Below are 12,500 nucleotides of genomic sequence, written 5' to 3'. Positions count from 1 at the left end.
AAACGAATCTGTTCCTTGAGGTTTTATATCTTTCTTTTCTTTTTATTTTTTTTCCCCTTTTACTCTTTCATTTTTATTATCTACTTATATATTGATCATCAATGAGACTACAAACGTGTGGTCTATCTTGGAAAACTTTTTTTCTGACAATGGAAGACAGTAATAATGTTTATTGACTTCCCATTTCGCGTTTCGTTCGGGATTTATTACAGTTACACGAAGCTTCGACTCTTATCCTATCGACCATTTGTTGCCAATGCTATATATATATATATATATATTCTATTCTATATGTCGGAATGAGAGACAACGAGACACCGGTGTACTATACTTTATTACATCCTCTCTCGAAATCCGTTTTCACTTTGGAGAACGTGCCTACCTAACCAATAGATATAATCGATGCCATGTACTTCGTCAATGACAGGGAGAGTCCAACTAATTACTAGAGAGAAGATAGATGAGTTCAAACTCTTAACTCGTAATTTCTACTGGATAGATATTATTTATACGTACATATATAAATCTATATGTAATCCTGATATCAATAAATTTTCCATATTCTCTCTCTCTCTCTCTCTCTCTCTTTCTCTCCTACGCACAAGCATACACACGTATACACGCATATACACGTACGTAAACATTTTAATCAAAAAAGAAAAAGAAGAAACAAAAAAAATCTTGAACAATATCTTTCGTAAAAACAAATGTGTTATTAGAAATTTCGTGACAAAAGGAAACCAATCATTTTTATCGATACATAATAGGTAGATAGATAGTAAACCCACTACTTTTCTCTTCTTCCCCCTCTTCTTCTTCTTCTTCTTCTTCTTCTTCTTCTTCTTCTTCTTCTTCTTCTTCATCTTCTTCTTCTTCTCCCTCTTCGTGTTCCGATATACCAACAAGGAGGCTTCTGGTACTCGCATAAACCTCGAACGCTGACGTGACTGAGAATTTAATGAAATGAGACATGCATAAGGCCGGATCGAAAAAGTCCTCTTTCTCACGATTATTCGCATGCATACCGTGACTTCGGCCTACTACAAACGTTCGTTCATCTTAACGCTCAAAGCACTTTATATCATACTATAGGTATTATTGATTACGCATAATTATATTTCAACCTTTAAGGTCATTAAACCTTAGAGTTAACATTCTCATTGAAAATGCCAACGTGTATACCTAAAGGGGTTAGGGAATGAGAGGAGTAAGGTGGAGAAGAGTGAGGTGAGATGGGGCTGAGGATTTCGATTCTGTTCTTCATCAGGTGGAAATTGATTAACGTAAAGTACGCCACCGAGACCTCGATCCCTTCCTTCTTCTCCTTCCATCTCACTCATTCTCTCTCTCTCTCTCTCTCTCTCTCTCTCTCTCTCTCTCTCTCTTTCTCTCTTCAGCAGCTCTTCTCGAACTTACATTCTCCATTCTCGTTTCTCGAATTATTTCTCATTTGTTTTACGGCGTATCGTTTTCTTACGAAATCACGACAAAAAGATTCACTTCGTTAAACGACGAAATATGAACCGTTCAGTTTGAGACCAATGATGTGTCGCATTGGTTAACATATTATCCGACACGGAAGGAACGGAGCACATACAACTGAATTAATAAGATCAAAATCTCGTTTATATCGTTTGCCGACAATCCCCTTAGGGTCTGATATATAACTAGGGAAGAGGAGAGAGAGAGAGAGAGAGAGAGAAGGAGAAGAACGATCGATTCGAATGATCTAATTATACTTAATTTCGTGTGCTCGTATAAGTCTCTTTCTCTCTTTCTCATACACACACACACACACACACATACGAATGTTCTCTCACTCCCTCTAACTCATTTCTTCAAGAGATAAACGACCGATATGATGAGAAATGGAAATGTCAAGCATTGATCATTTTTTTTTCTTCTTCGATTTTTGTTTCATCTTCTTCTTCTTCTTCTTCTTCTTCTTTTTCTTAATCTTCTTCTTCTTTTAATTACAGGTTCGCGTGACGGTTTTGGACAAGAATGACGTGGCACCAACCTGGGGTCCAGGACCATGGAAATTCAAAATCTCTGAGGAAGCACCACCGAACACAGTCGTGACCATTTTGAAAGCATACGATCCCGATACGATAGGAACTTTAACGTATACATTGGTATCATCGAATCGACCTAACAATCCTACTGCCAACGATCACGAATCTAAAAACGATATCGAGAGTCAATTTAAATTGCATCCGACCACCGGCCAACTCAGATTGGCCGAGGCACTCGACAGAGAAACCAGAGAAAAGTACGTGCTTAAAGTACGTGCCGACGATGGATTGCAACACACCGACATAACTTTGACCATACAGGTGAGTGAGACCACCCTTTTTCGTGAACTTTTTCTTCACTCCTTCCATTTTTTTCTTTCACGCGCTTTCTTTCCCTCTCTCTCTCTCTCTCTATCTATCTATCTATCTTTTTTACTTCATGTAGAAAGTTTCTACGTTGGATCAAAACCTATCGATTAAGGTGAACCGAGACGAAACACAATAGGGAAACAATCACGACATTGTTTTCTCCGACATTTAATCGATACTTTTTTTTTCTTTTATTTTCTATGTAATGCATTAATTAATACGTTTATTCGTAACTATCTTTATCTTTCTATTTTTTTTTTTTTCTTATTTTTTTTCTACTTTTTTATCTCTTTGAAATCTTATCTCCGTTCATCGTATCGTTATAAAATTATTTGCCAGCTCGTATACGAAGTTTTCGACGATTTGTTTTTCTTTTTTTTTTTTTTTTTTTTCTTTTTTTGAAGGAACCTATATGGCGTAAAGGAAAAAAGTAAAGAAAAGAGGAAAGAAAAGGGAAAAAAGGGAAAACATATTATTCGTTCGAAATATTTTTTCTCGTTTCGAGGCCAAAAAGAAAATTAGGTTATAAAGGGTTAAAAGAGAAAAAGTAAAAGGAAAAAAATATAGAAGAAATAGACTTTGTTCCTTTCTTTTTTTTTTTTTTTTTTTTGATTCGATTAAATTTGTTCCATAAAAATTTGATAGTTATTCTTTTTTTTTTTTGGTGTATTACTTTTTCGATTCAATCCTTATTGTCTTGCTATTTATTGAGTCAGTATCTTTAAATGTAACAATCGATATTATAATAATTATTAATGTATTATTAAAAAATTATTAATAGATAAGTGATATAAATGTTGCAACCCAAGGGACAATTCTGTCTCTTAATTATTTTTAACAATATTAATAAAAAAAAAAATATATATATATATATATAGATATATACTGACAAGTTTTATTATTACAAAATATTTATTGTTAATAAATAAATAAAAAAAAAAAAACAAGTAAAAAATTATTGATCAAAATAAATAGAAATAGATCCGTATTTAACTTTCTCGACCTAATATTCGTATTCACTATGTATATACACACATACATACATAAATACAAATAGTATACCATCGTCGTCGTTCGCGAAAGAGAATATATTGTTTCTCGATAGAAAAGGGTAATTAATTGTTTTAAAACGGGGGTAGACTCATTGTCGTCTCGGGCTATTAACCGATGCCGTTTAAAGTAGGTATCTACTACCGTCTCTAGTTTCAACATTATCGGTTGTTACGAAAGGATCGGGTCCGACTATAGCGCGCGTTATTCCTGAAGGCCATTAATTATTCTTCGACCCGAAGGAGCCGTACATCTTGCGAGGATCGTTCGGTAGGGCCCAGGATTCTTCTTCGTAATCACGAACTTTACGAAGCCGTGATGCTCGCAAAAGTAGTCAAGAATTTTGTATACCTACCATTCTTCTTAAGAATTATTATTCGTATTTAAAAAAAAAAAATGAAAGGAGAGAGAGAGAGAGAGAGAAAAAGCAAAAATGCTTAGCCGATATATATATACATACATACATATATATATATATATATATATATATATGTGTGTATATACATATAATAGTTACTATTGAGCAATAGATTATACAGTTATAGTAGGAAGTTAAGAATGACCTTTCGACTTAGAAACGTGTCTAATGTATTATCGATTTGACCCTACTCTCGATGAACAACGTTTTATTACTTTCTTCTTTTTTTACCATCCTCTACTTCTTCTTTTCTTTTCCCGTTCAAACTAAATTCTACCTATAATTGGATTTTTTTTTAATTATTAATATAATAACTTTTTACGATATTTAAAGATTGACTTTGAAATTACACATCTACATGTACGTGCATATATATGTATATATGATCAGAGTTGATTAAGAATATATCAGGAAAATAATATAGACATATAGTTATACATATATGTATTCACACTGTGTGAGATATATATATATATATACATACCTATATTATACAGGTAAAAGTAAGCTAGGAATAAATAAAAAAAATTAATTAATTAATTAATTAATTACGAAATTATGATTAATAATGAATGCAACGAATATTATTTAAAAGATTTGCGTTAGAAAAACATGATTTATCAATATGTAACGATTGTATGGAATAGTAATGTCGAGATGCAAATGTATCCGGTATTCTCATCGTTATACACCGGAGTAATTGGATAAGCTTGGGGCTTTAAAGTCGATAATACTCCATTTAAGCAGCATACCGTGACCAGCACAAGCTTGCATGTAAAACCCATGAAAACAACTGCGGTAATACATAATCCATAAATCCTCTATGGTCTATCGTTTACAATCGATCTTATTATTATCCCAAGATAATTTGGGACTGGCGACAGACACTGTAAAGATAAAAAAAGAAAAAAGGAAAAAAAAGAGGACTGCTTGGGAAAGCTCGAATCAAAAGTCTGACTCATATTTTCGTTTTTAGTGAAGTTCGAAGAAAGAAAGAGAAAAAAGTGAGATAGAGAGAGAGAGGGGGGGGGGGAGAGAGAGATAGAAAAAGATGACGCATATTTTACCTAAGAGACTCTACTATCGCGAGAAATACTTACATAGAATACTGACTCAGGTAGTAGACGATAGAGTGCCCCTATCCTTTTCAAAAAGATACGCTAAAAAGTTTCGATAGACCACTGGGTTATATAGTGGATTCCCAAAGTCACGAGGTATCGTTCTTCAAAGAACTTGAAACTTGAATTCTCGGGAGAAAAAAAGAAAAAGAGAGAGAGAGAGAGAGAGTTCTAAAGGTTGCTAAAAAAATTATAAAAGTCATCGTTGGATCAAGCGGGAGAGAAGAGGAGGATGAGAGTACATAGAGAAGTATAGGTAGGGTTTTGTTATCGAAATTCTTAAGAGAAGTAAAACGAACGATTGATTGTACTTTGAAAATAATTTCACGAGAAAAAAATATGACAATTTATGTAAGATATCTGTAAATGTAATATATAGATACTTAAGAAACGTAAAAAATAAGTCCATAGGATTATTTTACTAGCATGTATAATAGGTATAATTTGAACGATCATTAACACGATCGTGCAAGTGAAGACAGAAAGGAAGACAGAATCGAAGAAAGAAAGAAAGAAAGAAAGAAAGAGGAAGAGACAGAGAGAGAAAGAGAGAGAGAGAGAAAGAGAGATAAGCAAGAGAGGTAGCAAAAGCCGCGAAGAAGAGTCCCCTCGATCTCCGCCTTATAATTCATTACTTCTGGTCTGGCGAAACGATCCAGGCGATAAAAAACGCGGAGCCGGTTGGTCGTTTAACGAAGGTAGTAGTAGAAAGAGATAGAAAGGGAAAGAGAAAGACAGAAAGAGAAAGAAAGAAAGAGAGAGAGAGAGAGAGAGAGAGAGAGAGGGGGGGAAGTCCAACCTTCGGAGACAATCGCAAAAATTATCCTTATGACGCGTAATGGCTGGAATTTCTTTTAAGGAGCCACGTTCGCTAAGAAGGCACCGAATTGCCTTCCACCGGCACGAGACGCACGCGGCTATTCTATCCGGGGTCTCTTAAAGGCAAAAGGAATGCCAGACCCGATCATAGCTTGCTCTTTGGGGCCCCGTGAAAGAGGCCCGCTCTTGCGGAATCTGCCCCTTCTCTCTCTCTCTCTCTCTCTCTCTCTCTCTCTCTCTCTCTCTCTCTCTTCCTCTTTCTTTCTCTCGTTCTCTCTTTCTCTCGTTCTCTCTTTCTCAAGAGCCACCCGCCGCACCCAAGTCTGAGAGACGAAGAACCTCCACTCCTTTCTTCGACCTCTTCCTCCTCCAACCCCTCACGAATCTCTCTTCTTTCTTCGTTTCTTTCTTTCTCTCTTTCTTCCTCTTCCTCTTCCTCTTCTTCTTCTTCTTCTTCTTCTTCCTCCTCCTTCCCTTCTTCCTCTTCTTTCTTCTTTCTTCTTCTGCTTCGTCCTCGTCCAACATCCCTTCCCCCACCTACTGCTATCCTCCGATCTCCCTTCCTCCAACCAGCCCCCTTCTTACCAACTTCCAGTATCCCATCGTCGTCGACCTGTTTCCATCTGGAAGCACCATCCTCCTCCTCACCCTCCCCCTCCCCTCCCTCTCCTCTCTTCTTCTCCCCCGTCTCTCGAGGCACCGTCACTTTTTGCAAACGTCTTCGAGCCCTCCTTAATCAAACCGTGCCCGCCTCCGCTCGCTCTTTCACCGGTTGATATCGGCCGGCTCATGGTCGGTTGCTGCCTCTTTGGTATGCGCCGAGGATAGACACGACGTAGAGCACCAGAACGTAACTCCGTTCCCTTGCTTTCCTTTCCTTACCTTACCTTACCTTACCTTACCTTACCATTCCTTTTCTCTTACCTTACCTTAACTTAACTTAGCTTAACTTAGCTTAACTTAAGTTAACTTAGCTTAACTTAACTTAGCTTAGCTTAGCTTACCTAACCTCGACTCTATTTTACTATCCTTCTCTTAGAGTTGCACCGGCAATTTGACTGTTACGATGGATAGATACGAATTGTTTTCTATTATCATTACTCGTCATCAATATTCTACGTCAATCTGACAAATGTCCTTTATCTACGATTTTTTCTTGATCTTCCAATGGGAAATATTCTTTTATGATTTAATATATGTAATATACATGTGGATTCATAAATACTCTTTCATTCATTGTAGATTTTTATATTAATTCGATTAACGTGGAATAAAAATAAAAGGAAAAAAGAGAGAGAGAGAGAGAGAGAATGAGAGATTTGATAATCAGATGAATGGATATATAAAGATTATAGAATAATTACTTGATAATTATTATTGATCATTATTTATTTGATCATTATTTTTATTAATCAACAGTGAATATTTTCTAAAGCAAATGATCTATATACATACATATATATATTATATGTTTTCATCAGTATAAATAATTAAGTATTGTTTAAAAAAAAAAAAAAAAAAAAGAAAAGAGAAAAAGTGAACAGATTAATCCCAAAGGAGCAAAGGATCTTTCATGAAAGTGTAGATAATCGATTTTTCTAAATCACTTAGGATCCTTTAAATCAGCTAGGAACCTTCATCCGAATATATATATATATATAAAATAATCATTACACATTTTTGTCGTTCATTTTTTATGTAAAAAAAAAAAAATAATAATAATAATAATAATAATAGAAAAAGAAAGAAAAAAAGAAAAATTAATGCTTGATTACATTGCAGGTGACCGATACGAATGATAACGCTCCGACCTTCCATGTGAGCGCTTACTCGTTCGATGTATCGGAGAACATGCCGAGGGGAAGTCGCGTTGGGCAGGTCGTCGCAAGCGATGCCGATGCGGAAGGTGCTAACAGCCAATTAAGTTACGCGTTAATATCCGATTGGGCGAACGACGTCTTTTCTCTCAATCCAAATACCGGCGTCTTCACGCTCACCGCCAGTCTTGATTACGAACAGGTTGGTACGGCTAATCTCATGTTCATTATTTTCTTCGTGAAATATCGAGATATATCGATCGTCGTCTTGGACAACTTATATGACCACTTTTATCTCTGTTTAATATTTACTTTAAAAAAAGCATATCTATTTCAATTCATTTAACTACATATATGTATGTATATATTTATATATCAATAGATATATAAATATGTATGTATATACGTATGTACATATATTCAATGATTAATTCCTGAATTTTCATATCAAAGAATTATCGAATTTGTTCATTAAATTAAAAATGTATTTATAATAATTCGAATGATATACTTTCTACAATTATTATTTGGTTATACTGATTAAATGAACTGTTGATTAAATTGGCCCACGGCAACTGTGTAATATCCAGACATTTCACTCTCACAAATATAAGAGTAACACTTATACATACATACATCTATATATGTATTAATTTTTTCGAACGTAACTATATCATACGGCGATGAAAAAGAAAACAAAAAAATTTCATTAGCAATTTGTATAACTCGTTAATTTGTTCCCTAAATGAAAGAAAAAAAAGAAAAAAAATATTATTTATACGTCAAATCTTATATATCTATATATATAAATATATGTGTATCATCGATACTTTTCTTTCTAAAATTACAATTAAGTTACAAGACCGTCCCTTACCCATATGGGTAAAAGGAAGATGATAAATAAGAATGGAGAGGAAAGGACGAAGGATCGATCGATGGATCGATCGAACGATCGCTCGCTCACTCGTTCACTCTATGGATATCGATGGATCGATGGATGGGCGACGTACAAAAAGTAGAGGTAGTAAATCATCGAACGAGTACTATCGATCGCAAAGTCAGAAATTCTCTGCTCGCAGATGACTCGTGGCTAAAAAGGTCCGCAACAACTTAAAGCCCGAGGCAACGATTATAAACTGTGCGCACGCCTCTTCCACATTCAAGAACCCAAGCACACCTATTATATTACCTTTCGGCTATAACGCAACACTAGAATTTAGGGTTTAACGCTAACAGTCAGACAGATCGATGAACAGACGCTTTTAATGACAGTCCGGGGCTACATTTCGGAGACAAGCCATACTTATTATTAGAGAGAACGTGAATGTGTGTGAAATATATATATATATATATATATATATATATATATAGGTATATGTGTATATACATTCGACGATACTTTATAAGTAATGCAGTTTTGTGTGTGGGTGGAAAATTGTTTCATCCGGGTTCTCTATGTAATGCATTTCCATATACATTAACTTTTCCACTGGAAAAATTCCCAAAGAAAAAGAAAAAAAGGAAAAATAATTAGAACTATCTGCCTATTAATTTTTACATTTTCACTTCGAAGTCTTTTTATAAAATGAAAGTGCAACGATTGCTTTTCTTTTTTTTTTTTTCTTCTTTTTTATTTTTTTTTTTTTTTCTTTTTTCTTCTTTTTCTTCATTCTTGACTAATAATTTATTTAGATTAGTATTAGTAAATATTTTCAATCGATACTTCGAATAAATTAATCACGATATTTGTTATATAATTCGTATTGTAATATAATTCGTACACGTATATTTATTGTTAATTAATAAAGAAAAAAAAAAAAAGAAAGAAAAAAAAGAACAGAAAAAAAATACTGATCAAATAAATAAAAGAGATAACACTTTAATAGAATACAAAATCATATAGGACAGATATTAAATAGAATTGATTAAATGATTAAAATTTAATAAGTATAAAACGATTAAAAGTCACGACATTGAAAGTATAAAATTGAAGTTGTCCGATCGCTGTATAATGAAAAGAAGAGAGTGAAAGGTCCATTCGACAAATACACATGGAGCCTTGTCGAGCGATGCAAGTTTCGGATAAAAAGGAGTGAGAAAAAGGTAGGAAGGAAGAAGCGGAAAAAGAATGAGTAGTTTATAGAACCCTTCATCAACGTAATATCGTTCCCAGATACACGCCAGGATCATTACGGGACCGTGAAATGCGTATACGGATGGGGGCCAAAGGATCCAAGCGCAGCACATTTGAAACGAAGAAATAATTCGGCTCTTCCACGAAATTCGCATCGGTTCTTTGTAAAACGCTTTAACTTCGTTCCTTAAAAGGGATCAGTTCACAAGCACAAGATAATAGGAAGAAGACGTTATTTTCTTACACTGTCTTTCTTCGCGTACGATAGAGAGTAGAAGAGACACACAATACAAGAGGAGAGAGAACTATATAATTATCAAAATTGGCACAAAAATTCAATATCACTTTCTCTCTCTCTCTCTCTCTCACTCAAAATAAAAATACTTAATCATTTTCAAATATTCACTTAAGACAATTATTCAATAACAAATGTTTACTATAAGAAAAATATAAAAAAAAAAAAAAAAAAGGAAAAGCAAAGAAAAGATAAAGATAAATATTATTTTCATTGATCGAATAATATTTACGATAGAGAAAAAAAGAAAAAAAAAAAAAAAAAAAGAAAAAAGATGCATAATCATCGTAGATAATGACAATTCGTCGTATTACACGTCATTGTAGAAATATATTTTCGAATTATTATCTCGCATATCAATCTATTAATCTATTAAATTTCTCTCGTAATATCGTATATACAGTTTTAATTGTTCTCTCTTTTCTTCCTTTTTTTTTTTTGTTCTTTCATTTTTTTCTCTTTTTCTTTTTTCTTCTTCTTCTTTAATTTTTTTCTTTAATTCTTTTCCAAACAGATACAGCATTACATTCTCGTTGTCCAAGCGACGGACGGTGGTGTACCGGCATTATCATCGACCGTAACTGTTTATTGCAATGTCGTTGATCTAAACGACAACGCACCGATATTCGAGGCTGGCCCGCATGCAGCCGACATCGTCGAGAACGCAACCGTTGGTACATCGGTATTAACGGTCACCGCCCAGGATCTCGATTCTTGGGAAAACGGTAGGGTGATTTATGCCGTGGTTGCTGGCGACGAGGACGGTGATTTTGGTGTTGCAGCGAACGGTACACTTTACACAAGGAAACCCCTCGACAGAGAACGGAAGCCACTTTACAATTTAGTTTTGAGCGCAACGGACTCTGCCGTACCACCCTCTCGTCCTTTGTCATCTACCGTACAGGTGAGTGTCTATCTTTAGGAGAGAAAGAGTGTGTGTGAGAGAGAGAAAGAGAGAGAGAGAGAGAGAGTGAAAAGGAAGGAAGGATGTCACGCTTCAATTTGAACACCTCGGGTGTCCCAACTTCTCCCTCTATCTCTCTTTCTCTTTCTCTTTCTCTCTCTTTCTTTCTCTCTCTCTCTCTCTCTTTCTCTCTCTCTTTCTCTCTCTCACGCAAAAGTTTAAATTACATCCTGAACTCTCTTCTCTCCTCTACTCTTTTCTCCTTCTCCTTCTTCTACTTTTTATATTTCTTTTATTTCCATTTGATTCGCGAATGCAGGATAACTTGATAACCTTTCTCCTTTTTCTTTCTCCCTCCCCTTTAGAGCCTTCCTCCTTTCACTTATTTTTATTTTATTTTACACTTTTTTTTTATTTTATTTTATTTTTTTTTTTATTTATTTATTTATTTATTTATTTATTCTTTTTTCTTTTCATTTTATTCCTTTCTCTTATGAAGAAAGAAACAGACGGTCTCCTTCGAATGAATGAGTGAATGAGAGAGAGAAAGAGAGAGAGAAAGAGAGAGAGAGAGAGAGAGAGAGAGAGAGAAAGAGAGAAAGAAAGTGGTCGAGTTACGTGGAATAAATACGAGCGCGGGAGCTCCGAGAGTTCAGCAAGAAACGCGCTTGATATACCGACTCTCCTCCGTCCGAAAGGCCATAAAAGCGCGCCTGATTTATAGGTGGCGTGAACGTGTTAATTACCAAAGTAAATCGTTGCGTTTCGTCTCCGTGGCCAGCTTATCTCCGGAGTTCTTCCTTTATTTTGTCCCGGCAGTCCGCGTCCCTGTTGCACTCTTCCTCTTCTTCTCAACTCGACCCACCCTTTCTTCATTTCACAGACACACACACACATATACACACGTATATACATCTTAGTCTTTCTCTCTCTCTTTCTCTCTCTCTCTCTCTCTATCTCTATCTCTATCTCTCTCTGTCTCTCTCTGTGTCTCTCTCTCTCTCTCTCTTTTTCTCTTTCATTCTCTCTCACTCACTCACTCACTCACTCACTCTGCGGATGCAATCGATTAATACATAATTAATTATCGTCCGTGCTCGTTTTCTCAATGTGATCATGTAAGAAAAAGAACAACTATCAACAGGTTACCGTGGTGTTGCTGGATGTGAACGACATGTCCCCGGAATTCATATCACCAACGAAAATATCGATAATAGAGAATTCACCAAGCAATACCATAGTTATGGCAATAAAAGCGATTGATAAGGACGAAGGTAGAAACGGTTACGTGGAGTATTCCTTGGAGGACGATGAGGTACCATTCACTTTGGGCCCAGTCGATGGATTGTTACGCGTTGCTGGCCCGTTAGATCGGGAGCAAAGATCGAACTATACGTTAGAAGTTACTGCGAAGGATCGTGGGGAACCGTCTAGGTCTAACACAACTAGTATCACCGTTGTTGTACTCGATGAGAACGATAACTCGCCGATCTTTGATCCCAGACAATACTCCGCTACGGTCGCTGAGAATGCCAGTATCGGTGCAAGCGTACTTCAGGTA

At 35.5% G+C, this 12,500-nt stretch overlaps 1 protein-coding gene across 1 annotated transcript in view; it reads left to right on the top strand.

The window, feature by feature from the left end:
- Positions 1–12,500, top strand: part of LOC124426030 (cadherin-related tumor suppressor) — a 102,222-nt gene that overhangs the window by 74,976 nt on the left and 14,746 nt on the right. The window contains exons 2-5 of the mRNA XM_046967239.1: positions 1,980–2,336; positions 7,572–7,808; positions 10,550–10,939; positions 12,084–12,497. Coding sequence (XP_046823195.1) covers positions 1,980–2,336; positions 7,572–7,808; positions 10,550–10,939; positions 12,084–12,497 — 1,398 coding nt within the window. The remainder of the gene's footprint in view (positions 1–1,979; positions 2,337–7,571; positions 7,809–10,549; positions 10,940–12,083; positions 12,498–12,500) is intronic.

The sequence above is a fragment of the Vespa crabro genome, chromosome 1 (assembly GCF_910589235.1).
Source record: "Vespa crabro chromosome 1, iyVesCrab1.2, whole genome shotgun sequence".
Lineage (NCBI taxonomy): Eukaryota > Metazoa > Arthropoda > Insecta > Hymenoptera > Vespidae > Vespa > Vespa crabro.
The sequence above is the reverse complement of the archived record's forward strand: the minus strand, read 5'-3'. Positions and strand labels throughout refer to the sequence as shown.